Raw genomic sequence first — 27,894 nt, 5'->3', positions numbered from 1 at the left:
TTCAGAGTGAAGGAATCCTAGGCAGCCAAAGGCTTTTTTAATTGTGTGTGTCTTTCTGTGGAAAGCAGGCCTAGTTCAGCATGTAGGAATCATAGGCAGTTTGTAGCTTTTTGAAATGTGACGTTTCTCCGAATCTGTGGCAGGTCATCGACAACGGCAAGATCAAAGAGTTTGATCCACCACTGTACTTGCTTGACGAGAAACCTGACGGCTTGTTCGCAGAGATGGTTAATTCGCACGGCGAAGAAGAGGCGAAACGATTGCGAGAAGCGTGCTGCTCCAAACAATATTGGACGGAAGTAGCTGCTGCCCTGGAGGAGGAGAACGCATCAATTAAGTCGCGCTCGCCTTTTACAAATGGTACACAGAAGGAGCCAAGGGACAAGCTGGACCAGCAGTTGTCGGCACCTGCTCACTATGTCACTGAGTCCAGTGGTGCTAGTCATGTGGCCCTGGCTGGCTCCACATCCTCACTCAGTGTCGTACATAGACCAGCTGCTGCTGCTGCCCACGATAGCAGCCGGCGGGTAAGCAGGTCAGAAACAAGCATCTAGTAGTGTTAGTACGATGCGATACATTAGATCATGACTTGATAACAACCACCTTGCTACTTGCTGGCAAGAAGCAATATGAATAGGATTCTGAGAGCATCCTGAGGTGGATGATGTAGCAGCCACTAACAAGGCATTCACAATATTGCATTAGATTTTGTCTGAGGTGAGTCATTAGGCATTGGTGATTTGGTGAGTCACAGAGAATGTTGAGTTGTGTTGAAATTCCTACTACTGCTGCTGCTGTTGAGCAAGCACTTGCTGGGTGCCTTATCTAATTTATCTATACTGCACACCTAGGCTATGTAGGCAAGCTGGTTTTTACTGGGTGTTTTCTGCTATTTCCAATTAGTTTTTTTTAAGGTAGGTGTGACTAAGGTTTTTAGAAGGTATTCCAGGCATACCAAGGTACCATAAAAGTTACAGTTGAATCTGCCTTACCATCATAGCATTTTCTACATTATTTTGTTAGTACAGTTATGGTCATGGTTAAGGAGGGTGCTAGATTAACATTTTTTTGATATTATGGTTTCTGAAATTTATTCTGGTTTCTCGGCTGTTTCGATCTGCGGCGACGGAGCAAAGATGCCACAGAAGCATTCCACGGCATCGTTCTTCCATACGACACGACCAGATCAGTTCATTCATTCACTACCAGTGGTTATTCATTCATTCTTACAGTGTGACCTGACCCCTCCCTCAAAAATAATCCAACCTCTATCTCTCCTGCAAAATATAGAGGGGAGGCTCGATGGTGGTGCTAAACAGAGAGAAGATTGGGTGACAACGTTAGCAACCTGACTTGAAGTTCAGTGTAATAAAATGAAGGAAATAAATTTGCTACGTTTGCCATCTGTCTTTGTTTTCTATGGTAAGTCACAGAATTTATGTGAGTGAGTGAGTGACATCCAGACTAGTGGAAACTACATCAGTAGCCTGCCAATGAAATTCTACTAATGAAGGAAAGGATGTGTGCTACCTACCATTTTTGAAAATACCCTAGAAAATAGCCCAGAAACTAGAGGGCCTTTCGGCGGCACATAATTATGAGCTCGAATGTTCTATTTGCCTAGTGTCAGTACTGCATACAGTGTCACAGTGTTTCTTCAGTTCTCGTGTGTCCCGTTGCCTTGACAGCAGTGTTCAGCGTCGCTTTCTCCGGCCACCTTGTGACCTCCGTCCTGCACACAGTCACACAATGTAATCAAACAATGGTCGGTCTTCTAGCACACATAAAGTTATTCATTGTTCACATGTTGGTCTACTGGGAATTGAAATGGAACATTCAAACCACAGACCGAAGAACGAGCAGTTATGGTTTCGTAACTTGGAGTTTCACGAGCTGAATCGTGAAACTCATAGTTTCGAAACCGCAACTGCTCGTTCTTCTGTTTCTGTATTCTGCTCTTTGCTTTCGGCAAATCAAGCCCTCTACAGACGGTGGATGAACCGCACATGATGGTGAATTCAAACCATGGAGTTTGTGGAATCCAGGGAGTCGTAGAGTACCGGGAGACGACACTGGCACCTGGAACACTAAGCGATGCGGATCTCGCGTCCGGGCTGCCCGTTACAGTTGCCTTTGGAGTAAGGCGAGTATGTACGCTTGTATATAGCGCCGCTGGACTGGGTCACGATTGGGGTTAGCAGGTCAAGGACGCGACTGCGAGTTGCAGAGGCTACGGGTCAGGAATCACTTCTAAATTCGGGGTGGAAACACACATCGTTTCGGGTACTATGATCTTGTGTTGCCTCCCTGTACGCTACGACTCCCATGTGAAGTATAACAGTGCACCCATCTCACCAAATTCCAGAATGAGCACAGAAACGTGTGGAAGTGAACACAGCCAAGGAATGATTTTAGTCCGCATGGTTTCCGAAAGACAATGAATGTAAGTTGGATCATGCTATACCTGCCACATGTGAAGGGAACACATGGGGCATTTGAACTCCTTGCGTTGGATTCTACTCCCCATACTCCACCTATGATCACGCATGCCCCAGTAATCTGTGCTGCACACAATTGTAATGTTGTTTGTGTGAACACTTCAACAATGAATATTCTTAAACGCATAGCAGGGCTGACTCTTACCCTGAGAAGCGCAAGGAGCATCCGCTGCACAGATCTGTGGGGAATCAAAAACAGAGGAGAGACAGCAGCCATTATTTGCAGCCACGAATTAGATGGCGTGTCAGAATCCCCTTCCTTTACGACCAAAGGAGCGTCAATGACTCAACTTACATTTAACACATGTGCTGCGGGTGAATGATGGACATGCATTGCTTGCAAATGTGCATTCGTGGTTAGCTGCATGCAGATCATTTCTATGGTGTACTGTAGTAGATGCGTCTGAGGCGGTGATGAGGTGTGGCACTACTTCACGCATTCAAGTACCAGCAATCCGCACATTGAGAACCTAGCTAAGCTCATCTGCTAACAGTTATCCAGCTCTGTCAGATGGGTGACTACGACAAAAATGTGCACTTGGTTTGTCTGGAGAGATTATAATTATCCTGGTAAGTTGGTCATTGGTTGTGTGAGCCGATCAAACCTTTCTAAATCTTACTGATTGTGTAGATGGTGTCGCTATTCTCTGGTTCTTCTTCTTTTCTCCTTGCTTGGATTTGAACAGGCTATCAAAGAGCTCCGCAGCGGGATCTGGTGTCCAGTCGAATTGACTTGATGACTCCCTTTGTGATGATACCGTCGCTGCTGTCGTTTTTGTGCTTGCGTGAGTTGATTTGGTGTAAGGAGCAGGAGAAGCCAGGTTTCTACCACGTGCCAATGTCGCTGATGATGTTGAGCTGGAGGATGAAGAGCGTGTGTGTGAGGACGGCTGATGCTTTGTCGGTCGCACGGGTGTTCTCTCGTGTCCCGGAGAGTGTGATGGTCGTTTGGCTGGCGGTGCTGTTTTAGTACTAGCTCTGCGATTTGCTGTGGGCTTTGTTGCTGGCGACTCCTCTGAAAGATGATGTGATCGTTTAGAGCTGGTGATGAACTGGAGTGGAGTCTTTCTTCGTTGAACTTGGCCCCTGCGTGCATCCGCATCATCCTCACTGTCGCTGCTTGTACTGGTATTGCAAATGGCCAGTTCAAATATGTCATTCCTGCTCGTTGTAATTGGAGTATTGGTGAAGCGAGTTGACGGCAAGCATCCCGATACAAGTGTACGTCGACCAGTGGTTTTGCTGCTGACATCGGAATTGGATGAAGCGGTCTGTGCTTGGCGCATGGAAGACTCTACTTTCCTGCTAGAAGATATCCTAGTTGACACCGAACTGGAAGTTGAAGGTGCTATGCTGGTCTTGGAGGGGTTGAAGACTGGGCTGCTAAAACCATCAAAGAAAAGACTGCTATCTTCAGAGATGCTGGTGTTCGAATCACTTTGCGCCACTTGTCGAGAACCAGCACTAGCCTTCTTGGTTAGTTCTTCAGGAATCTTGTTTGCAGATGTAGTGATTGAGCACTTTGGCAACACTTCAGTTGAGGTACCAGCGGCCTGACAACTCGGTGGAATGATTGTGTTGGTAGGACGGATGTTTGTAAGTGCAGTAACAGCATCTCGTAGTCCGTCTAAAAGTGGCCGGAATGCAGACAGACAGCCCGCTATTTCTGATGCTGTTTTCGCCAGGGAATCGGTAACATTTTTCACAGTGATCGTAGTCTGTTTCAGCTGCTTGGACTGCTCATTAGTGTGAGTTATGCCATCCATCAGGTTGCTTTGTAAGGACAGAACCTTCTCTTTGTCACTGTCATCTGCAGACTTCTGCATTCTCAGCTCTCGTGTCTGCAGATCCTCGAGTTGCCTCTTGTTCAAGATCAACTCTTGTTCCCTCTGCACAAAATGGAGCAAACACACAACACAAGAACACAACAATTGCCTTCTAACAGTTACAACAGTACTTGACGTGCATGCATTCCTACATGCATTCCTACATGCATTCCTACATGCATTCCTACATGCATTCCTACATGCATTCCTACATGCATTCCTACATGCATTCCTACATGCATTCCTACATGCATTCCTACATGCATTCCTACATGCATGCCTACATGCATGCCTACATGCATGCCTACATGCATTCCTACATGCATTCCTACATGCATTCCTACATGCATTCCTACATGCATTCCTACATGCATTCCTACATGCATTCCTACATGCATTCCTACATGCATTCCTACATGCATTCCTACATGCATGCCTACATGCATGCCTACATGCATGCCTACATGCATTCCTACATGCATTCCTACATGCATTCCTACATGCATTCCTACATGCATTCCTACATGCATTCCTACATGCATTCCTACATGCATTCCTACATGCATTCCTACATGCATGCCTACATGCATTCCTACATGCATGCCTACATGCATTCCTACATGCATTCCTACATGCATTCCTACATGCATTCCTACATGCATTCCTACATGCATTCCTACATGCATTCCTACATGCATTCCTACATGCATTCCTACATGCATTCCTACATGCATTCCTACATGCATTCCTACATGCATTCCTACATGCATTCCTACATGCATTCCTACATGCATTCCTACATGCATTCCTACATGCATTCCTACATGCATTCCTACATGCATTCCTACATGCATTCCTACATGCATTCCTACATGCATTCCTACATGCATGCCTACATGCATGCCTACATGCATTCCTACATGCATTCCTACATGCATTCCTACATGCATTCCTACATGCATTCCTACATGCATTCCTACATGCATTCCTACATGCATTCCTACATGCATTCCTACATGCATTCCTACATGCATTCCTACATGCATGCCTACATGCATTCCTACATGCATTCCTACATGCATGCCTACATGCATTCCTACATGCATGCCTACATGCATTCCTACATGCATGCCTACATGCATTCCTACATGCATTCCTACATGCATTCCTACATGCATGCCTACATGCATGCCTACATGCATTCCTACATGCATTCCTACATGCATTCCTACATGCATTCCTACATGCATTCCTACATGCATTCCTACATGCATTCCTACATGTATTCCTACATGCATTCCTGCATGCATTCCTACATGGATTTCTCTGAGATATGATGGAAGAATACCAAACTGAGCACAATGGAAAGATATTATGGTGATGCAGCCCTAACTTATCATAATCAGGCTCTCAGCATAAATACTGGAGTAGTGTCATTTTCCAAGCATGTTGGTTACGTGAGGCGCTGTACTTTCAGAAACAACTTGATCTATACGCCGAAACTTATCTCAATCACGGGTCATTTTGTTCATAAAATTGTCAGCCACGGATATTGGCAGGACAGTACAAACTCGATAAGAACCATTGTTTCCAGATCCAATGACAATAAACTGGAGATCAAACACCTACCAGCTCAATTGTCTTCTTCAGGTTGGAGAGCTCCAGGTTGACTCCATCCCTCAGCTTTACCTCTGTTGCCACAATCTTACAGTGATTTGATAACTCCTCAAACACTGCAGCATGACATGAAGCACAGTGAAGCCCATCAGTAAGTCGTTAGGTCAGTTGCACACTACGTACAAAACTCATACTTCCTTCGCGTCATTAAAATTGTCGCTTTGCACATCACAAAGTTTGTGACTTGGCTCGTCTTAGTCAGACTGTCGGAATCGCTGTTTTCTGTGTTCAAACATTGGTGCCAACCTTCCTGCGCAATGTCTACTTGTTACTGAAGCCGTGGTGGTCTCGGACTTTGTCGGGGCTCTCTTCCGCACCAAGAAAATTCATCTCGCTCCGCACTATTCCGCCCCAGAGCGCATATTGTTTTTCTGGAGTTCGTGCCGTCCCACATCGTTTGCGTGGGCATTTATCAATACTGCAAGCTCGGGCATAAGAATCCTGGTATCTCTCCTGAATACGAATGCTGAAGTTGACGATGTCAAGAACAAAGTGTTCTCAAATTCCTAAAATGCGCTACTTGTGGCGCATGGTGGTGCGAAGGTAGCAGGTCTGAAAACACCAACAAATCAGCGAAGCGCTTGCAAAGGAAAGAAGGTGCGGACCTACAGTGTGCTTGAAAAGTGCTAGCTTGCCTTCATCGCCTGCCACCTTGAGGCATAGATCGCTTGAAAACGAAGTTTCTTGACCTGCAATATTTGAACGAGCGTCTTGTTCAGGGTATTGTTTGGTGCTGAAGGGTCTGCCTCACACTCTGATGAAGACGTCGACCTTAGCTGCAAGTGCAGCGAAGCGGGAGGCGACAAACTAAAGCTTCGTCCGTCGACAATGCTCTGCCTCAATTTCTAGCTGATTTCTTTGCCCTTCAAGTGGACACTGAAATAAATTCGAAAAATCGCTCTGGGAAGCGACAGTTTTAATGAAGCGGAGGAAGTATAAGCTGGGTATACTTGTATGTTCCCATGGAAATCAAAGGAATGTGGCGGGATAATCAAGAAGTTGCTTTTTTCCTTTTCAGCAAGTCGCGCACCCCTGTAGAAAGCAGCTTATATCCTGCTTTTTGCTTGTTTGGCAGCTTTCTTTCTCCGGGTGAGTAGAAGGTGAAACTCTCGGCTGTTCTTTAATGATAGCTATTCATAATGACCTTCGACCTTTGTACTTTGGCGGACTGGCGCACCCTGCGGTGGACTCTGAGTGGTTTACTTACTATTGTATATTCTTATAGTTCCGGTGTTGCATATGATGCTGTTTTTTCCCCCGTTTTGTTTGGTTCTTGGTGGCTTCCTTTCGTTTATATTCAGTCAGTTACAGCTTGCTGTTATCCCTCTCGTGTAGTTCAGTTGCTTTACTAGTGTCTCATCCTGAAGTAAAGATTATTAATTTTATTATAATCCCTGTGAGTCAGAGTCAGATCCCTGTCTCGTCTACCGGGTCTCCCTCCTTTCATTTTCCTGTCGCGTTTCGCTTACAACTATGCCACGCCAAGTTTTCACCGATGATTTGGAGCTTCGCTTGATTGAGCTGTGGGCAGAGTACCAGCAAAATAAGAGTGGCACAATGGTGAAGCGAGCCCAAAAGGAGAAGGAGATCGCTGGTGTCCTAAATGATTATGCTAAAACAGAGCTTGGACTTGTGGACGTTCTGGTGACCGGCTTGGTTGTCCACAATAAGATAGACAACCTGAAGTCCAAGGCGAAGGAGATTTATCGCAAGTACATCCAGGCGACTGCAATTGGAAGTTCTTCTCAGGGCGGAGAATTCGACCTGCAGAGGGCGTTCCAGTACTGGTCAAGTTTCAGGACCTGGCATCGCCTATTCCACGATGTGCGGGATTCGGGCCCGTCACGAGTTTGAACTCCGTTGCTGTCGCCAGCAGACCTCCCTCTATGATCTCTCCCACCCATGCAACGTCCGTGTCTACATCGACATCTTCAAGTCTTCAAACAACGCCTGCTCGTCTTTCTACTCCAAGGCCACAACTCAGGATTGACGGTAATGATGCCCACAGCGACATGGACGCCATGCTGATGGGCAATTTGATTCCGGCTTCAGTAACAACTGTTCCCCCAGCCCAAATGCCCACATTGTAGGCAGTGACGATGAGCTGGATGGCTCGGAGCTGGAAAATCCGTCGCCCTCTGCCGCTGGCATTCTGTACGAGCCAGGAATGCAGAAACGGAAGCGCCAGCAACACCTTGCAACACTGCAAGCTGCCGCTGCGCAAGACTTGGAGAGGGGAGCTGGCCTCTGCAATACAATCGCTTTGCTAGTCTTGAAAGCTTTTCAACAAGGACACAGCGGCGATGGCCACCTTCCGCCTTCTGCCGTCATCCCAGATATTCATTTCTTCAGGTGTGTGCACTACTTCTTTCTCGATCTCCTCGACAAAATCAAGGTTTGAACTGAAGAAAAAAGCAGTAAGAAAACAGAGAGGTTTTGCATTCCGAATTTCGGAATTATTTTCGGAATGTGGCCGCAAGAGTCGAAAAAGTAGTCGAACTTTCGGAAGTGTGGTGGCGAAAGTGCATGGTTTTCCGAAAATGGATTTTCGGCTCTTTCCTGTTTGGGATCGGGAGCGCATATTTGAATATTTTTCATAAGTGTATTTTTGTTTTCTGCTGCTCTCGCTGAATATATTTGAAATTTTTCCACGTGTGTAGTTTTGGTTTTTGCTGGTTTTAACATTTTGCTGCTCTCGCTGATCTCGCCATGTTGACTAGATCTTCTCACACTCCATCACACTATCTTTCTTTGCCATGGAGCCTACTGACAGTGCAAGACAGTAGTTCGCCAACATCGTCTTCAGCCGTTGGATCACTCGGTCCCCCATCAGTCCGTCCTCTTCGAACCGCACCCAAATTCAGTTTGAACTGCACATGGATTTGATCCTGCTCAGGCAACTCCTATTTTGTGCTCAACCCCTTTGTTCGCGGCTCTGTGGGATCCGAGGAGACTGCAAAAGTTCTAGCCTCGTCTGACCCAACGTTTGCTGGTATCACCAGGAAGTCCGTCAAAGACCACACGCATGCTGCTGTTGGACCAGCACGCCTCAAAACCCAATTTGCAAGATTCGGACGGAAACAGTTTTTGGTTTTGGCGCCTTCAACGCTCTCCATTTTGTTTTGCATGGCAACCCTTGGAAACGAAGTCGAATCAGATTTTCGGAATGCAAAACACTGAAAATGCCGTTTTTCGGCACGCACTTTTTTCGGAAAAGCACAGTCGAAAAACATTCCGAAATTCGGAATGCAAAACCTCTCTAACCACTCGGACTCCACCGCATGCGCAGGGTGCACCAGTCCGCCAAAGTACAAAGGTCAAAGGTCATGAATAGCACAAAAGAACAGCCAAAATTGCCGTGCATCTCCGTTCTCATGACAATTCATGTAAACAGCAAGTGAGCTATGTGCAGTGTGCACTGAACAAAACTCATGAGCAACTTATACTGGACCGCGCTCGTAGACTCTTATACATAGTGTGCAACGGACCTAAGACCAAGCCATCGGACAAGTTGTGGGAGTTCACTTTCTCCCACCAGATGCATGCAAAACTGAGAACAGCATCGCACTGATCTTCGACACTGCATACAGCTCCCTGCACGGTTTTGAGGGAAAACCAGGACGGCAGCATATTACTCCTTTCCATTCAGTCTAATATCATCAGGTCAGTCACAGCAGAAGACTATTTTGACTTGACTTGCTCCATTATTAGTTTTTTGCTTATGATCGTGACGGACTTTGGTTGTTCTCTGCTGGAGACACTTTTCATTGCAAGCAGTATAGTGTGTAGTTGCAAAAGTGAAGTTGTATTTTTCGCCGGCCGAGCGCAGCGAGATAGGCGAGAAATGATTTCTCGTGAAACATTTTCAGTTGCAAATATGGCATCTGGTGTGTTCTTTATCGTCGTTTCTTCCCCTGACTTCTTCAGTCAGTTTTGAGTCTCACCAGTGTCTCTGCCCTCCCACCCTTCATTTCTGTGCATCTCATTATTGCTCTTTTATCACTTTTTGCCGTGATGTGCTTGCCATGCCTACATGATGCCTAATCACCATTGGGGATATACACCCGGTTTTTCCCTCACTACTCCGTCCGTCGGCACGAGGGTTTTCCCGGCTGGCTCGGTCCAGGAAAATTGATCTGACGGTCCCAAGTGGTTCTGCATCATGGCCTATTTCTGCTATCCGCTGGCACACCTATTCTACCTGACACTCTGTTCTCAGTCCTTGCTTCCACACCTCACTCGTTATCCGGTTCACATCTGGCTGCGGCCAATTTCCCTTCACTTTGTCTGTTGTCGCCATTGCTGTCTATGTCTCTGTGTGTGCCAGTATATGTGGAGCGAGAAGTAAAAGAACTTACCCGAGTTTGCTTGAGTGGAGAGAATCTCCTTCTGTGTCTGAGAATGTTCCTCCAGCACCACCTTACAGGCTTCTGTTGCCTCTCGCACCTAGCAAGTACACACCGGTAGCACATTAACACTCTATGTGTAATCCACTTTATGGACACCGCTAGGCCTTGCACTTTAGGCTATTGTGAACTGCCACTATCTTACTTCAAAGAACATGTCGGTTCTTCTTTCCTCCACCAACAGCTGCATCAATACAATCGGCGACATCATTATCTATCATACCTTGACGTGAATAATGTCTTAAATGACACATTACGCTTTCCCCATCGCTAGTTGAGTTCTACGTTCCTGGTTCATGATAAGACTACACTAAAATACCTTCTCGGGAATTACACACACACACAAGGTCAGTTCGAAGTGGATGAATGACATTACAAGAATGGGATAAAACATCCCATAAACAGTTCTTCCTACCTGATTTGCACACTGTTTGGCTATTTCAGCGGCAGCTGATGCATCCATTCCATGTCTAAACAGCAAAGAAACATGCATAGCCAAAGCACAGATGGATTAAAAAATGTGGGACAATTTACAGAAGTCACAGACAGGCTCCATTTACATTTTACAACAATACGAGACCGTATAGGTACACCATTGCTGAGGAAGTAGGTACTATTCATTCAAAGTTTTCAAGGTGAAGATATACATGTGAAACTTTTTAGCAGTCCAAAGTGGATGTACATGAGTGCTATGCAATGTTCATACCTGTCAAGGCCGGACACATGCCTCCCATTGACACCTAGTTCCATATTGAGCGTCACCTCTTCATAAGTTTCGATTGGCATCTTCTCTCGATTTCTAGTTCATATGTAATGCATGTTACTCTTGCAGTGTGATGATTAGCTAGTCACACCATGCATACATCTGGACATGCAGCATGTGTTGAAATAGCATTTTCATCTGCCAATTGGTTGGCTGACCATGATCATATCTAGCACATTGTTCTTACCTATCGCTGCCACTCTCCTGGCTTGTCCTCTGTTTCTTCACACTGAAGAAGTCTTTCATAGTCATCCTGCTCTGGGAGGTGTTGGTTCTGCCACTGTCACTGGCTGGTCTGGCATTGCGTGTTGTGCCGGCATTGTGTGCTAGAAGAGTTGCGCGGGAAAGGTGTGATCTGGGTGCTGGCTGTAGTACACCGTGCAGTCAATGGAAAGATAGATACTCTGTAAATCCTTACACATGGCAGTGAACCAGTCCCTTGTCACGCCGCAATGCAAACAGTCTAGCAAGCTTGACTTCACTCACTCCCCTTCCTCCTTCTCCCCCCCCCCCCCCCCCCGTTTGCCTGTTGAACTCTGTGAGTATAACTGTGTGATGGCAGTACCCAGTCCAACTTAGTGTCTTGCAAACTGTGATATTTTTCATATCTTTAAATGAGTTTCCCATACTTAGTAGACCTAATGGAAGAGATAGAGGTAGGGCTATCCACCTACAAAGAGGGCTGTCACAGGCTGTGCCAAAACCATTGTACTTTGTGTATTCGCAAACACCACAGGAACAGAGCGGCGCAAAGAGGTCTGAGCAAAGATCAAGCAAAGCTGGCCTCCACTATTCCGTTTTTATGAGCATGCTTCCTTTCACCCCTGAACTGGTCTGGTACAAATGCCAGTCGGTACCGCTACAGTTCTCAGTACTAGTACATGGACAAAATCATCTGACCACACGTTACCTGACTGCTTGGTTGTGAATTTGATGACTGGGACCAGTGGGCCATTCTTCCAGAGGACGGGACACCAGAGTCAAACAGCGGCTGGCTTTGAGAATAGGAAAACTGGCTTTGGCTTTCATGACTCATTTGTTCGTTTGCTCTGCATGGGCAGAATGAAGCAAACCCAAAGAATATCTAAAGCCAGGTCCAATTTCAAAGAAGCAAATACTTGGTCGAGGGCACACTGGGTCCTTCAGCAGAACATTCGATCACGACGATTCTTACAGTTTCCCGAGCGCCTGGTCGTTGACTGCGTTCAGGTGGGTTGGCGAAATTTGATTCCTCATTAGATAGAGGTAGATCTACTACTGTGGCCGGACTGGTGCAGGAAGGAATTATCTTCGAGGAAGTATTTTTACTTTAGCAGATTCAGAAGAAAGAAACAGCAGTGCAGCGCATTCCAACAGCTAAAATAATTAAAATTGTTTCACTGTCTCCGCGGATCCGACCAACAGTTACATGATGATTCCACCACAAAACGTCGAGGATCAGTGCAGCATGCAGTCGCTGCCGCTCATATCGAGAAAGTCTGGATAGTGCACACTGCACAGTACAACGAAGTGAACCGGTCCGGGTTGAAAGGTGTCGGGGTCAGGTCAAAGGTCACATGGACATGGTCCTCCTTTTAGTAAGTTTTACTTCGAAGTTCGATGACTCACTGTACAATTATGTACATGTACAGTGCTGGCAACTGAAATCCGACCCCGCCGCCCAGGGGGTAGGATTTCAGTTGCCAGCACTAGGCAAAGCCCGATTTTGGTAGGGAAGCTTCGATATTTTGCCGCATAATTTTGCTGGCTCATCGTCGATATTTTGCTTTCATTTTGCCAGGCCACTCGATATTTTGCTCCCCTTTTGTCCCAAAACTTGTGTCACGTGTGGGAAAACTGACCGAAAGTGGGTCACGTGTTGGTAAAAGTGAGAAAAAAATTAGTCACGTGTTGGTAAAACTGTGCGAAAATGAGTCACATGCACCGTATAAGTGTAAAATCTCCCAATTTCCAGCGAACAGACCGATATTTTGCTCCATTTTGCCAGCAAATTCCCTTTATTTATTTATTTATTTATTTCTGCACCTCGTGGCATGTCAAGACAGCCAATTGAATTGAGGAGAGGGTGAGACCAACCACGGAAGAAGAGAAAAAAAGAAAATTAAGAGCACGTACACAAAGTGGGAAGGGATTAGCAACTTACAAAGCAATGGGATGCTCAGCGAGCTATGCAGCGGAAGTGGTGACTGTGACTTTGTTTACTGGGAGATACTGAAGTGCTGTCTGACGAGGGTACGGAATTTGGGCATATCTGGAGCTTGTCTAACACTGGGAGGCAGTTGGAGCCACGTGGAGTAGGAGGAAAAGAAAGGGGAATTTACGAAGAGGGTAGACCTAGCTAGGGGGAGACGAACGCAGCTTCGGGTGGTGCCACCTGAATTGAACCAATTAAGGGACTGTAAATGAGCAGGGTGCTGGTCAAGGAAAATTGAATGCGCCAGGGTGCACTTGGAAGCATCAAGGTAATGTTGCAGAGTGGTAGTGGATGCAGCAGCATACAAGTCTAGATTTGAGGTATAACGATCAGTACGGAATATGATTCGCAGTATACGGCGATGGAGAACTTCTAATTTACCTATGTGGGTTTTGTTAATGGTGGACCAGGCAGGGAAGCCGTACGTGAAGAGGGGAAGAATGTATGATTTATAAAAATTAATCCGGCAATTTTTGAGCAAATGGGACAAGTGACTTGACATTATGCCGACAGATCGGCATACTTTGGACGACACATGATCAGCATGGTGAGACCAGGAGAGGGCGGAATCTATGACAATGCCAAGGTGTTTATGGTGGGGCGCTACAGAGATAGGGTGACCGGGATCATCGGGAAAGTGGAAGATGGGCACTGGATCTTTTGGAGGGGGAAACAGGAGGAGCTCGGTTTTGGTCACATTTGGCTTAAGGTACCAAGTGCTCATCCAGTGAACAATGTCGTTGATACAGGTCTGAACTTTGGGGTACAGGGTGGCGTGAGATGGGGAGGAAGCAAGGACAGTGGTATCATCTGCAAACAAAGAAATATTGGGAATTGAATAGGGGAGGTCATTAACGTATGTGAGGAAGAGCAGGGGACCTAAAATGGAGCCCTGGGGCACTCCGGATGTCACAGACTCGGGGTCAGATAAGGTTCCATTTACTGTGACGCACTGATTTCGGTCCAAGAGGTAGCTAGTTATCCAGGCGAGTAGGGAGCCGGAGACACCATGGGCACGAAGTTTGGCGATCAGGCCCTTGTGCCACACGGTGTCGAAGGCCTTGGAGAGGTCGAAGAAACAGATGCAGGAGACCTGCCGCTGGTCTTTTAGGGAGCAGAGGTCTTGGATTATGCGGGATAATTGCAGGGATGTGTTGTCCTTACGACGGAAGCCAGATTGTGCGGGGTGAAGAAGAGGGGAGATATGGTCGTACAAGCGGTCGTACACTATTCTCTCTAGCAGTTTGGAGACGCAGGACAGGAGGGAGATTGGTCGGTAATTAGACGGGTTGTTCTTGTCGCCTTTATTTTTGTACACTGGAATGACAGTGGCTGACTTCCATCGTGACGGGAATGTGCCGGAGGAGAGGGAAAGGTTAAAAAGAACGGAGAGTGGGCGGGCAATTGAGTAGCTCAGTTTCCTGAGGATCTCATTGGTGATCCTATCAGCTCCGGGGGATTTGTTCAGAGGCAGTCTTGCAATATACTTGTGAACAGTCGATGAGGTGATGATCAGGGAGTGCAATGTAGTTGCTGGTGGAGGTAGAGAGGAAATAGTGGGAATAGGAGCATCGGGATCAACCTGTAAGCCAGCACTAACGAAGTGGCGGTTCAATAAGTTACCAATGGATGCCGGAGAGGTGCTTGTTCGACCATTGGGGCCCACCATCTTCGAAGGTATAACCCGGGCGCTGGTAGGATTTCGCAGTTGACGAATGAGCACAGGGAGGGATGGGAGGCGAGGGTTTGTGGGAGATATCGTGGCACGGAGGTTGCGGATGTAGCAGCGATGGCAGGATCTGGAAAGGCATTTTACATAGTTACGTTGGTGTTTGTATTTGTTGAAATTTGTAGGGGATGGGTATTTCCGGTAGATGCTGTAGAGATCGCTCTTGACTTTAATAGCTGCTTTCAGTGATGGAGTCATCCAGGGGCAGGGTTTGTGGCGTGATTTCTGACGAGGAGGTGAGGATCTTCCTATATATAGGTCCAAGGCACCTTCAAGGATGTCAGTGAATGCGGAGACAGCCGTGTTGATGCAGTGGGAGGCAAGGACCTGAGACCAGGGTACAGCTGCGAGAAAAACATTCATGGCATTCCACATGTTATCCGTGGCACTCAGGACATTGTATTTTTGTGTAGATGGTGGGCTACGGCAGGTGTTGGCTGCTGTGGGGGAAGACTTTGAGGAGGAGAACTCAGCCAGCAGGACGGCATGGTCTGATGCGCCAAGAGGAGCCAGGTGTTGAATGTGGTTGAGTTGGTTAGGGATGTTGCTTGCGATAAGGTCTAGACAGCTGCCAAGTCCATTCGAGCGGAGGTGGGTGGGAAAGGTTACCGATTGGGTCAAATTATAGCATGAGAAGAGGTTGTCAAGACTCAGACCCTGTGCATCCGTTTGGTCAGTTGAGCACCAGCCGGAATACCTACAGTTGAAGTCGCCTGATATCACAAGGGCTTCGGGCTTCCTTTGTGTTGATTGCAGGGCTATTTGGAGGCGGTCGAGAAAAGTCGAGAAGTCATCCGTCGACGGGGAAGGAGCACGGTAGATACAGGCTACTGTTAGGTGGGTTGTTGGCAGGTCAGAAGGTGAGACAAGCTTATGTTCAGCGAGTGTAAGCCGAAGTGCTAGCGCTTCCAAGCCCGGTTGCTGAAAATCCGGTAGCTGATCAATGGAAGTGCACAGACCTTCACGAACTAAGATTAGAACTCCTCCATACCCCCTGTGTGGGTCACGGTTCTGTCTATTTTCTAAAACAGGTCGGTCTCGACGGAAGCATTCATAGTGTGGCACGTGGAAAGCTTGTGTGGGAGTTAGCCAGGTCTCTGTGATGCATACTACGCTGGGTGTGTGATCTTCACAGATTTGAATGAGTTCGCCAGACTTGTTTGCTATGGAGCGAGCATTAAGGACACAGATTGTAAGTCGGTGAGTAGCAGCATGTACAGAATGGGGGAAGAAAGGTGGGGCAAGAGCGTTGAGAGGCGCAGGGGTTGAAGTGGAAGAGGAGGGATAAAGGTTACGCATTGGAAGCTGGCTTCGTCACTTTGGGGCTGTCCGCAAAACGCCACTTGCGTACTGAGTGGCTGATGGCTTCGGGCCAGAAGGCTCTGTCTAGTACACGCTCTTCATGTTCTGCAGCCACAGTGACTCTGGCATACGATGTGCCAAGGTATTTGGACTCCATGACGGAGCAATTTAATACCTCCACGTCCCTCGCTTCGCACCAGTCTCTGATGGAGTGAGCGTTGCAACCGCTGTTGATGCTTCCAACGTAGAGCACAAGTTTGTTGATGGGCACCACCCCTGTCAGGACGCACGGATCAGCAGGTTCCGTGTTAGGTGATTCCTTCACGTACCGAGAGGTTATAGTAGCCCGCAGAGCTTTGGATACGCTGTCCGTGAATTTGTCCTGCCGTCCTTTTCGTCTATGGTTCACCTCTTTCCACGTGTTCTGTGTTGGCTCTGTACCACATATGCCAGTGACCCCTGCTTCACAGCATTGTGTGTCGGCTGCGTGGACTGTACAACTACAAGTATCACTGGTGCATGCAGCACACATTGGGCTTTGTTGGGCAGGCTGGGTCTGGGTACTACTTGGACTTGTACCTTGTGGTGTTGCAGCATGCTGGGTGCGTACGGTATTACTGTAGGACTTCGCAGCTGGAGGTCCCATGGCTAATTCAAGAGTTTTTTTTTTTTTTTTTTTTAACAGTACAGTACAATGGCCACGTTTTGTTGGGATGTGTACGTGGGTACGGTGTGTGGTAAGGGGTCAGGGATGGAACACTTCTGTTGACGAAGCTCTACTACTTCACGCCTCAGCTCTTGGATTTCCAATTTCAGGGCCAACATTGTGCTGTCTCTATCTTCCCTCGACATAACAATCTCCTTGGACAAGGTTGAAACACATGATACAAGGCTAGACAATTGTTCCAACGTACCGTTTGGACTTGCTGGCTGCGGCAGCACTCCCACGCCCATCTTCCGGAGCTCTTTGACGAGTTCCGGGCGAGAAAGGCTTGAGGGTTGGTCTACTGATTTCCGCTCGCCCAGGTCAATTAGGTCCTTGAATCCCACCAGGGCTAGGTCTAGATTCTCATCAAGTGACATCGTAAGGTACACAAAGGTTTGGTCACTGCTTAAGGGATGCTGTAGGAGTGCCGCTGAGGCTGATCCTCAGAGCACGAAAACCGCCAACCGTCCCCAAAAACTTCAAATTTTTTTTCAAAATTCTTCGATATTTTGCTAGTAGCAAAATCGGGCTATGCCTACCAGCATGCACTGTATGTATTTCCCGCATGTCACGTGATTATCATACAGTACAGTAGTTGCTTGTTGGAGTGAGCGTCAGCAAGACTGCCAAGGCCCAAGAGTCCAAAACCTGACTGCCAAGCGTGCAAGAGTCCAAAACCATACCGTAACTAGGGTCCAGCGGATAATGCCGGCATTATTATACGACTATCCGAGCATCAGAGCATTATGGAGCATTAGAAAGGAACAAAACGAGCAGTAGGCCTCCCCAGGTAAAGGCCATGCTGCCACCAACCAAGCCCCCTGCCGTAGCTAGCATGTGCACACGGCAAAAACGTCAGACGCACCATGCCTTTCAGCTGAAGTGGACACCCCCTCGCACAGCCCCTGACTACCTCCTGCGATCCTTCCCCTTCTTCGCCATCACACCCTGGAACAACCTGCCTGCGGACCTCCTGCTTCACGAGCCTCATTCAAGACGCCTCCAAACCTTCAAGGTCAACGTATGTAAGGATCTAATCCGAAAGAGATGGCTGTGGTCCACACAGTACCTGTGACGATGATATTGAGACCCATTTAGTATTTACCTCTCTACTAGTACTTGCTTGTTATGATTATTGTTCTCTTTCTTCATTTTCCCTTCTGGTTTAGTCATTACACGTATTTATATTATTTGGTGCAATACTAGCGCCCCCTTCTCGCACCAAATTATTATTTTTGCTACCTGACCATGCAACCCTCCCCTTTTTTTCGATGCCAGGTTGCAACGCTAACGCCGAGACCCCTGGTCGGTCGAGTTGCTCCCTGTACATCGGCACGTCGTCCCTACACCCCTGTGTCTTGTCTTGTGTTTGTCTCCACAAGTCTCTTTTACGGTAGGGCTGTGCTCACAATAAAAAAAAGTATGTGAGGTTTGAGCGGTATAACGAGTTTCATAGTGGATAATATCTGGAAATCCCAGGTTTTGGCAACAATCGGCTACAATCATTTTTGCCATGAAACTCGGAGTAACAACGAAACAGCCCTATTTTACTCCTTTTGTGTACGTCTTGCGTACTACGCTCCGCCCATTCAGGGCATTTGAGCACTATGCATTGTACCGGCGCATGACTTTGTGAGTGTGTAGACACGAAACATCTTTAGTACGCTACATAACTATTGCTACATGAAAACGTTATGATTGTAGCGATGTGGTCAGGTAAATGTAATATAATAATATCTTTGTTCGGATGACCCAGACTCCCAGAGGCTTGTCGCCTATCAAGGGGTTCACCGCTTTGAAGGATGTACATGTACATGTACATGCATGAGCTAAAGTGAATTTAAAAGTAGTGAAAAGTTGTGCAGCGTGAATGCGTTGGGGAATACAGCCTCTTTTACGGGCAAAATAGACACTGAATATTTTTTCCCAAGTGTTCCAAAAACTTCAGCTCAAAGTTCTAGAAAGAAAGGAAAAAAGAAAAAACACGCAAAAAACAAAACAGCATAATAATGTATATACTTACTTAGGTAAACAGCAGCAAGTTCAACTTCAAGTCAATATTCCAGTCACTGATACCGCTCGTGCACGCTAAGCCGGTACCCGGGCCTCTACCACTGCCAGCGCAGCAGAGGTATCACCCACAGCCAAGGCAGACTGGCTAGAGAGCCTTCTGCACCCTCGGAGGCACATGATGCAGGACCGCAAGAGGGAAAAAGCGATCCTGCACCTGATGTAAGCCATCACATGAGAGTACTGCTCCTCTCTTTTCGCCGCCAACAGAGAGGCCACTCGTTTGTAGAGGGCCGTTGCTGCCTTGCCCATGCCTCCGCTCGCAGACATCACAGCCGGGACAAAAGTGGCATGCTCCACTTGTCTCACTCTCTCTTCGTAGTGCCTTATTTTCTCTCGTTCGTGTCGATGATACACAGTGGTACGTGGTGCAGACTGATTTGAGCGAGCATAAGGATTAAAAACCCGGACATCAATAAGGGTTCGCTCAAATCGACTGCCCCACAAACCACTGGCAGCGACATCAAGTCGTGCATGATCCTCCACGTTGGCCGGTCGGTATTGCAATTGCTCACCGGTCAGTGGCTGCAGCGTAGGCTCTGTGGACACATTGCTACAGACTTGGTGTAGGAGCTGTGCGGTAGTGTCACGGATGGCATTGTGTCGTATGGTGGGAAACCATCCATGAGGGCAGGATAGTGAGTGAGAAACACTCACCTCTTGGCCACATGAACAATGGGTCGGTATTCTCGCCGGCGTCCATCCATAGCGGAGACACAGCCCGTCCCAGAACTCTTGCTTCGTGAGGCTGAAGCCGTACTTCTTCAGCGGACGACATGTTAGCCAGCTAGAAGAACCCTTTTCTCTAGCGATATCGATGACGTTACGCAGACTCGCAGATGCATTCTGGACCACGTCCTCCATTGCCGCTGCCTGCGCTTGACGGGACTCTGTCTTGACTTCTGCCTTCATCTTGCGCATCTTAGTTAAACAATCGTCAAGTGCAGTGTCACCAGACAGAATCTTGCTGGTGAGGGGCTCGGTAATGCGAACTGACGAGTTGTATTGCCCACACAAGGACATAGGACTCGTGATACCCAAGCCGCCCAAACGGCATGGGAGAGCGAACACGCGCCGGAGATCCCCACCAGGAGGTGAGCGGCAGGTCAACGCTGGACTTTTTAGTTCTAATGGCACCTTCAAGTGGCTCCAGCAGGTGCTCGGGGATGTCCATGGTTCTGCAGAGAACGGTCCATTTCCCTCTCAGTCCTGATACAAATGCTGAGTAGGCTGCCTGGGGCTGAGTCTGTGCAATAGTTGCCAGCCGATTGACCTCTTGCACCCAGGTCTCTACCTTTCGTTGGATATAGGCCTCCTTGTTAGGGCCGATTCCCACTACGGTACCGTGAGTGCCGTGCCGTGAGTACCCATGGTGATTTGCTCACGTGAGGGGCAGTTTTGGCGCGAGTTCATTCCGTGGCTCATGCCGTACCGCGCCGTGGACATTCCGGTGCCGAGGGTCTCTGGGGGGTGGAAATGGCATGCCGTGGTATTCCGTGAGGTCGAATGCAGTGAGTAGTAGGTATTTTACTACTCCCTGAAAGGAAGTTTTTTCTTTCTTTTGTATTTGTGGTACGAAGTTTTTTCTTGGCTTTTGGCTTTTCGATTGGTTGATTCTTGAGCTTTCTCCAGTCATCTCCCCCGCTATTTTCCCTCAGGACCAAAGTCAGAAATTGATAAAAATGGTGATCCGGCCTGCCGACGGAATGCACGGAATGATTGGGCGCAGGTGTAAATCACTCTCAGCTTCAAGCTCGTACCGTGGGGTACACGTGACCTACCCAAATCGTCGGCACGGCACTCACGGTACCGTAGTGGGAATCGGCCCTAACCCTCTGTGCCCACTGCAGCACCGAGGTAGCGTACTCCCTCGGTCGTGATGGCTACTCCGGTGTCTTCGAAGAGATCCCTCGCCTCAACAAGGCAATGTTCCTTCACCACAAGAACTGACTTAGCTGGATTCACCACATAGCCATATGCCGGTCCCTGCACCGTCAGGACATCCCACCACTGGCGTACCCGATTCAAACGGCCCGCTGCAGAGGAATCATCTGCGAACCAAGACTGCACGGTCTCTTCGCCAGCTGCTGCACGGATCAGGGGTAGCATGCCCAACGCATACATATGCATGGCGAGTGGATCACCCTGCGTCGTGCCTTCCTCGGAAAGAATGCACTCACCATCGATGTATAGATGCGCAGGTTCCCTGTACGTATTGATCAATATTGTAGCGAGGGGTGGACACAAGTGCCGGACGTTGCGAAGGCAGACTTGTCGATTCAACCGATTGAATGCGTTGGGGAGCACACAGGGGGGGTTATGTACATGGCGTAGGCATACCGGAGAGCGAAGCACTATGTTTGCAAGTGAGTTTGCAAAGCTCATTCTTGAAAACAATAGTGGATGGTTCTGCAGTTAGTCTTGGTGGGAGGCAGTTCCATAAGAGGGAGGTTTGGAAGAGAAACAACGATTTTGATGTGGTCTTTGCTTTAGGGAGAATAATTTTGTTAGGGCGTCTCGCACTCTGAGTGATATTGAAATGGAATGAAGCTAGGCAACGTCGATACTTGAAAATAAATTTGTGCATGGTAAGTTTGGTAGTACGAAGTAGTGGTTGCGACTTCGGCGATGATTTGGGAGCAAACCTTTCTTGTAAGTTTGGTAACCAAGCTTAAAAACTGCCTGCGGTAAAGAAGGGATTCAATGTTAGCTTTTTTATTAAGATCCTGCTTGGGTGTATTAAAGTCGATTCGGATTTTGCGTTTCCTAAGGTAGGATCTTGCAAACCTGGCCTGGATGAATACAAGCCATTTGTGAAGCATGCCCAACCAAGGCCGAGGCAGTTAAAGTGACACAAATCCGGAGAAATTATTTACGAGGTTTCTTTTACTTTTAGAAAAATGGAGAGCTATGGAGGAGACACACGCGAAGTGAATATCAAACAGACGAAGAAGGGTTTTCTCGTTGTGCCAGAGGCTCTGGCAATAGCATCTCTAACGATACTGAAGTAGACACTGATGCATTGCTAAATTTCGACCAGGATGAAGGAGCGGCTAAAAACAGAAAAAGCTCGTTCCAAAAGAACTGCCTTTGCCGGGTCCAGCTCAGGAGGCTCGAAAAGAACTAGAATTCCTCATGGACTCAGTACCAAGTCGATTGCTCAGCAGCGCCTGTCTTATTTTCCTGATGAAGCACGTACAGTTAGTTGTGGACGGTTGTAATGCCAGGCCTACAGTCAAGTACTATCAGAGAGGAAGAGTATTGTGGCAAGCCATATAGCCCTTGGCGGATTATGCCGGCATAATATTTGGCTTAATCTTGGGATTTCGTCAAAAAATTATGCTCCGGCATAATATACGGATTCCAACGTGTAAGGTCGGCATAATCTTTTGGTTTACAGGTTTAGACAAAAAATTATGCTTAGGGCATAATACAGCTTTGTCAGAAAGCCTGCAGATGTTTTTTTTTAATACCCCAGATACGACTCCTTGTCATAGCCCTTGTCAGATTATGCCGGCATAATATTTGGCATAATCTTGGGATTTCGTCAAAAAATTATGCTCTGGGCTGCCAACAAATGACAGCGTGCAACAAAAAAATCTTTTCTTGCAAGGGGGTTAAGGGCACATTTTAGGCCATAGCTCTTGAACGGCTGGTCAGTTCGGGACACAATTTTCAGAGAATTTGCAACTATTCAAGCTCTTTCAACTGACGTAACACTCAATATGAATTTACAAATTCGATTTTTCAGCGAATTTTGGGTTTTCTGCCACCTTAAGAGTAACTCTCCATCACTGTAACTGAATACTATATACAGTCAGAAAGTGCAATAACTAGGCACAAAACTGACAGAGTACTGAGACATTCTACGTCCTGACTCCTAGCGCCAGCACATCTCCGTAGCGCTAACCGACATCGAATGTCTCAGTACTCTGTCAGTTTTGTGCCTAGTTATTGCACTTTCTGACTGTATATAGTATCCAGTTACAGTGATGGAGAGTTACTCTTAACTCGTATTCATATGTCCTTTTCTTTTCTACATTTATTTATGGCTCAACATCCGAGTTTCAAATTATTATTATTATTGTTGTTATTCATGAGCTCACTGCATGCACACATAAAACTACCCGTCCGGCCCGTACGGCCGTCCCTATCCCGCGGGATACCTGGCTTGTCAGTGTCAGTTTGTGGACATATACAGTCGAATGTCACTTATCCGACCACTTCGGGAATCAGGCATGTCGGATAACTAGATATGTCGGATAACTAGATATGTCGGATAACTAGATATGTCGGATAACTAGATATGTCGGATAACTGATACTGTATCAAGTAAATTACGCTCAAAACGACTGCCCCACAAACCACTGACCGCTACATCAAGCCGCGCATGCTCCTCCACAATAGCAGACCTGTATCTCATTCTCTCTCCAGTGAGTGGCTGCAGCAGTTGCTCGATGGAGACATTGTGACAGGTCCCTTGAAGGAGAGAGGCTGTCACATCCCGGATCTCATTATGGCGGATAATGGTAAAACCACCAAGGGGACATGACAAGGCATGGTCAATACCATTGTCCCCTCCACAAGAGCAATGAGTTGGTAACCTCGGCGGCATCCAACCATAACGGAGGCACAAGCCGTCCATGAACTCAGCTTTGCTCAGTGAAAAGCCATACTTTTTCAATGGACGGCAAGTCCGCCAACTCGAGGCGCCAGGTTCACGGGCGAGGACAATGGTGTGTCGCAAGGCGTCCGACGCATCATTGCTGATACGCTGTGCCGACTCCGCCTGGCTATGACGTACTTCCTTCTTCCTCTTCGCCTTCTCCCGCTGGATGCCAATCAGAGAATTCCCAATATCAGAAACACGATCCACAATATGCCGGGAAAGAGATGCTGTGATGGCGACAGATGACTCATACTGGGAGCAATGTCATCGGGCTGACCAGGCCCAGGCCACCCAAACGACAGGGCATTGCGAGTACTTCCCTCAACACTGTGCCAGGCGTTAGCCGACCCGTCATTGCTGGTATAAGCTTCGTGCTTATCACGTCCTCCAGTGGCTGGAACTGGGACGGAGAAATAGACTGAACGCGGCATAGGAAAGCCCAGCGACTTCTCAAGCCCGAGACATATGCATAATATGCTGCCTGGGGCTGCGAGCGAGCGAAATCCGCCAATCAAGTTAGCTCATCAGCCCACTCCTGGACCTTAGTCGATACAAAGTTCTCCTTGAAGTCAGCTGAGCCGATGGCTGCCCCCCAGGTACCGAGCTCCATTACACGTAATGACGACACTGGTGTCGCTGAACAGCTCAACTGCCTCACGATAGCAACGCTCCTTCACCGCCAGAATCGATTTTGATGCATTTGGGAAATATCCATAAGCTGGGCCATCACTTGCCAAGATGTCCCACCAACGACGGAGCCTACGCAACACACTCGCCGCTGCGGAATCATCTGCAAACCAAGACTGGATAGTCCCGGCTTGTTCAGCTTTGTGCACGAGAGGCATCATGCCAATGGCATACATGTACATTGCCAGAGGGTCTCCCTGGGTTGTTCCCTCCTCCGACAAGATGCAATCACCGTCGACATATAGGCATGCAGGCGCACTGTAGGTGTTAATTAAAACAGTGGCCAGAGGCGGGCAAAGATGTTGAACATTCCGAAGGCAGACGCTGCGATTCAGGCGATTGAAAGCATTTGTCACGTCTGCCATCAGAATTCCATCAGTCTCTTCTCGAGCAAACGCCTCCTGCATAGCATGTATGCCCGCGTCCACCCCGCAATCCTGACCGGCACACAGCTGGGAGCAGCCAACAACCTGCTGAACCGCAGGGCCAACAATGGACACAATTGCTTTCCCCACAATGCAACGGACAACCTCGCCGATGCCAATTGGTCTGACACCGGGCCGCTTGTCCAAGGGCAGCAAGCGACATGCAGTGAACGCCATCAATGCACCAGCATGTGGCCACTCTCCTGGCACAAGAAGCAAGCGCATCACACAACCCATCCGAAGCGTCCGTGAAACTGGAGCACATATGACGCCAGGCCTCAGCATCCACACCGCTGGGTCCCGCTGCGCCCTGTGTGCCTAGCGCTGCCAGTCGGATAGCACGGCGCCCCAGCGAAGCAAAATAGATGGGATGCGGAGGAGGAGGCGGCTGTCCCGGTATCAGAGCCTCGTCGCACAAGGGCTCAGCCTCAGGATGCTTCTGCTTCAATATATATCGATTACTGGAACACCGTCAATGTCATCACTGATGCTGTGCACTCCACCACCACGATCAGCACCAAGGCAGCGCAGAGCAGCCGATAGCCTCCCAGATGCGACACAATCCGCAAACTCTCGTGCAGGATCATCAGGACGACCTCGACCCCTTGTACTGGACTTCCCTCGGAGATTGTGGATAGTCTCTGTTTCCAACAATAATTCATTGATCTGACCATGAAACCACTGGTCCAAACGCCTGTCCAGGAGCTTGGCATGAGCAGGAGGATCACTGCGCGGAACCTGCAGCATCAGCATCTGAAATACTGCTGCCACCATCAACGCGCTGTCAGCGTATGATCCTGCATCACCAAAACAGTTGAAATAAGTAGATAGAGTTGTTATAAATCTCCGGCCAACATTTCCGCGAGGCACTTTGAAATGCATTCGGAGCAAGATGCACACACTTGTCATATGCAGTGGAAAGAGCCGTCATAGTCTCAGATGCCGTCAAATTCCCCAGACAAAATGTTTCACGAGGGGCTGTCACATGACCGCAGTCATCCACACCAGGTACTACTGTGGTCGACAAGGGTCGATCCTGAACATGTTCCTCTGGAGAAGACTCCGCCAATGGCTGAGCACAATGAACCGCACCACCATCACGCGCAATCAATGTACATGACGAAGCAGCACAAACGCCATGGACAGCATCACGGTCATTACTGTCAGGAACCAATGCGACAGGGACGCTGGCACGCAAAGGTCCAGCCACGGAACTGTAACGAGAAACAAAAGCCACTGGCATTGTTGAAAGGTCATCACCCACATGTGCACTCTCATCAGCAGCCGCCATCCGAAGAACAGCATTATGGGTATGGTTCGAGTTACCGCCACCGCTGGCATTGGACGATACCACGTGGTTCACTGGAAACAGAAGACCCACATTGCCGTCCCGCAAGATTAACGAGATGTTGTGAGGATTCCGACATTTCTCACTCACGCCAGGTTTGCAATCTAAACAAGCCCGACCATCACGTTTACATTTGCATTGCCGGCACTGATCACCTGTCTGAGTACACCGGCAACATGCCCGTGGTGCATTATCAGTCGAGGCCCGGCTCCGCCCTAGATCTTCTGGCTCTTCACACTCATTCTGCTCACCAGCTGACAACGGCTGGAAACACAAACTCGCAGGATCTTCACCAGTTGTGCTCATCCGTTGATGCACCGGAAGCACTGTTAGACCGTCCGTGTTCACAGCATCCATTGCCACAGGGGCAGGTCCATTTTGCGGTAGCAAGGATCCATGATGACTCCTACGAGCGGATGAGTACCCCCCACCATCATCCGCGCCAGGAGCAACTCGCCGTATATATGCTGGAGGTGCGTACGGCGGAGCCTCAGGCAAAGAGCCCACCGCACCGCCAGGCGTCACCAGGACAGCTGCGTGATGAAGCTCAGTATTCCCGTAATTCCGACAGGCGCCTTCTCTTCCAGGATGACAATTATGGCAACATCTTCCTGAAGATGCACACACACACACACACTCAGGCTCACTACATACCCCCAGCTTCACCAGCACAGAAGCAGCATGAGTCCGCATGCCGCCCGGGAGACTCCATATCACCAGCCCCACCACCGGAGGACGACGCCAGTCAATGCCCGCATGTGAACGTCGGCCCGAAACGCCAGCACACCAGAACGAGCAGACCCGCCACACCATCCGACGAAGAGACGCTGCACGCTCATCCCACGCACAGCCCTGCACTGAGTCTGTGAACTGCACAGTCTGTCAGCTACGCACGTCACGTGCCAACATGTACAGAGTCTAGTCTGTATCCCAAGGCAGCGAGTCACCACGGTAGCGAGTCAGCAAGCAACGCACTGGCCAACCACAGTCACCACCAACCCGAAGCCAAAGCAACATGAATGGACAACCTGCTAGCAGGAGTACGCACAGCGCACCTGGTTGCCGAATAGATGCTATAACCCAGGGAAATCTCCCCAAAAAGAACGAGAATCCGCCACATCCACTAGGCACCGTTCAGTAATAGTCCGTTGTCAATATCCTGGATCTCCTACGAAAGAAAATTCCATTCAAAGTCAAGAGCACTAATTCCGCTACAGTATGTGTAACCTCAGCACGTATTACTAGTACTAGTACTAACTGTTACTAGCAGTAGTATGAGGAAGAGTAGATCTACTCTAGCAGTACAATCATAATCATCTCACATAGACCTCAGTGCACCGCCAAAAGCAAATGTTTCGAATTCATGCTGAACGTCCCACGTGTCTTTTTACGTTTACAGCCTCATAAGGAAACTGGACCGGACCAACAAGTACGTAGTAGCTCACCTGTTTTTCGATTTTGACAGCATGTTTCTACAAGGCGAGGACTTTATAATAATTATAAGTAGCTCACCTGTAGCTATGGCTATGGGGTACACCTGCGGGACAGCGCTAGAAACCCGGCTCATCCATTATTCCGTTGATGCCCACGCTGC

General features: G+C 48.2%; 2 protein-coding genes across 3 annotated transcripts in view; one reads left to right on the top strand and one right to left on the bottom strand.

The window, feature by feature from the left end:
* LOC135808228 (ATP-binding cassette sub-family C member 4-like) overlaps positions 1-1,260 on the top strand; it is a 35,199-nt gene extending 33,939 nt beyond the window's left edge. The window contains exon 32 of the mRNA XM_065321385.1: positions 144-1,260. Coding sequence (XP_065177457.1) covers positions 144-554 — 411 coding nt within the window. The 3' untranslated portion in view covers positions 555-1,260. The remainder of the gene's footprint in view (positions 1-143) is intronic.
* Positions 1,195-27,894, bottom strand: LOC135808230 (uncharacterized). 2 transcript variants are annotated; one of them, XM_065321392.1, is made up of 9 exons: positions 27,813-27,894; positions 12,081-12,219; positions 11,358-11,536; positions 10,823-10,877; positions 10,360-10,447; positions 5,954-6,057; positions 3,119-4,387; positions 2,644-2,677; positions 1,195-1,732 (listed from the first exon to the last, which is right to left on the bottom strand). In XM_065321392.1, exons 2-9 carry the CDS (start codon positions 12,204-12,206, stop codon positions 1,695-1,697), a joined length of 1,893 nt encoding a protein of 630 aa, XP_065177464.1. In that variant the 5' UTR covers positions 12,207-12,219; positions 27,813-27,894; the 3' UTR covers positions 1,195-1,694. The 2 variants fall into 2 exon arrangements, with proteins under 2 accessions (XP_065177464.1, XP_065177463.1); XM_065321391.1 differs by lacking the exon at positions 27,813-27,894 and adding an exon at positions 12,345-12,527.

This window comes from Sycon ciliatum, chromosome 2 (genome assembly GCF_964019385.1).
Source record: "Sycon ciliatum chromosome 2, ocSycCili1.1, whole genome shotgun sequence".
NCBI classification, from domain to species: domain Eukaryota; kingdom Metazoa; phylum Porifera; class Calcarea; order Leucosolenida; family Sycettidae; genus Sycon; species Sycon ciliatum.
This window is presented reverse-complemented; position numbering and strand designations above follow the sequence as displayed.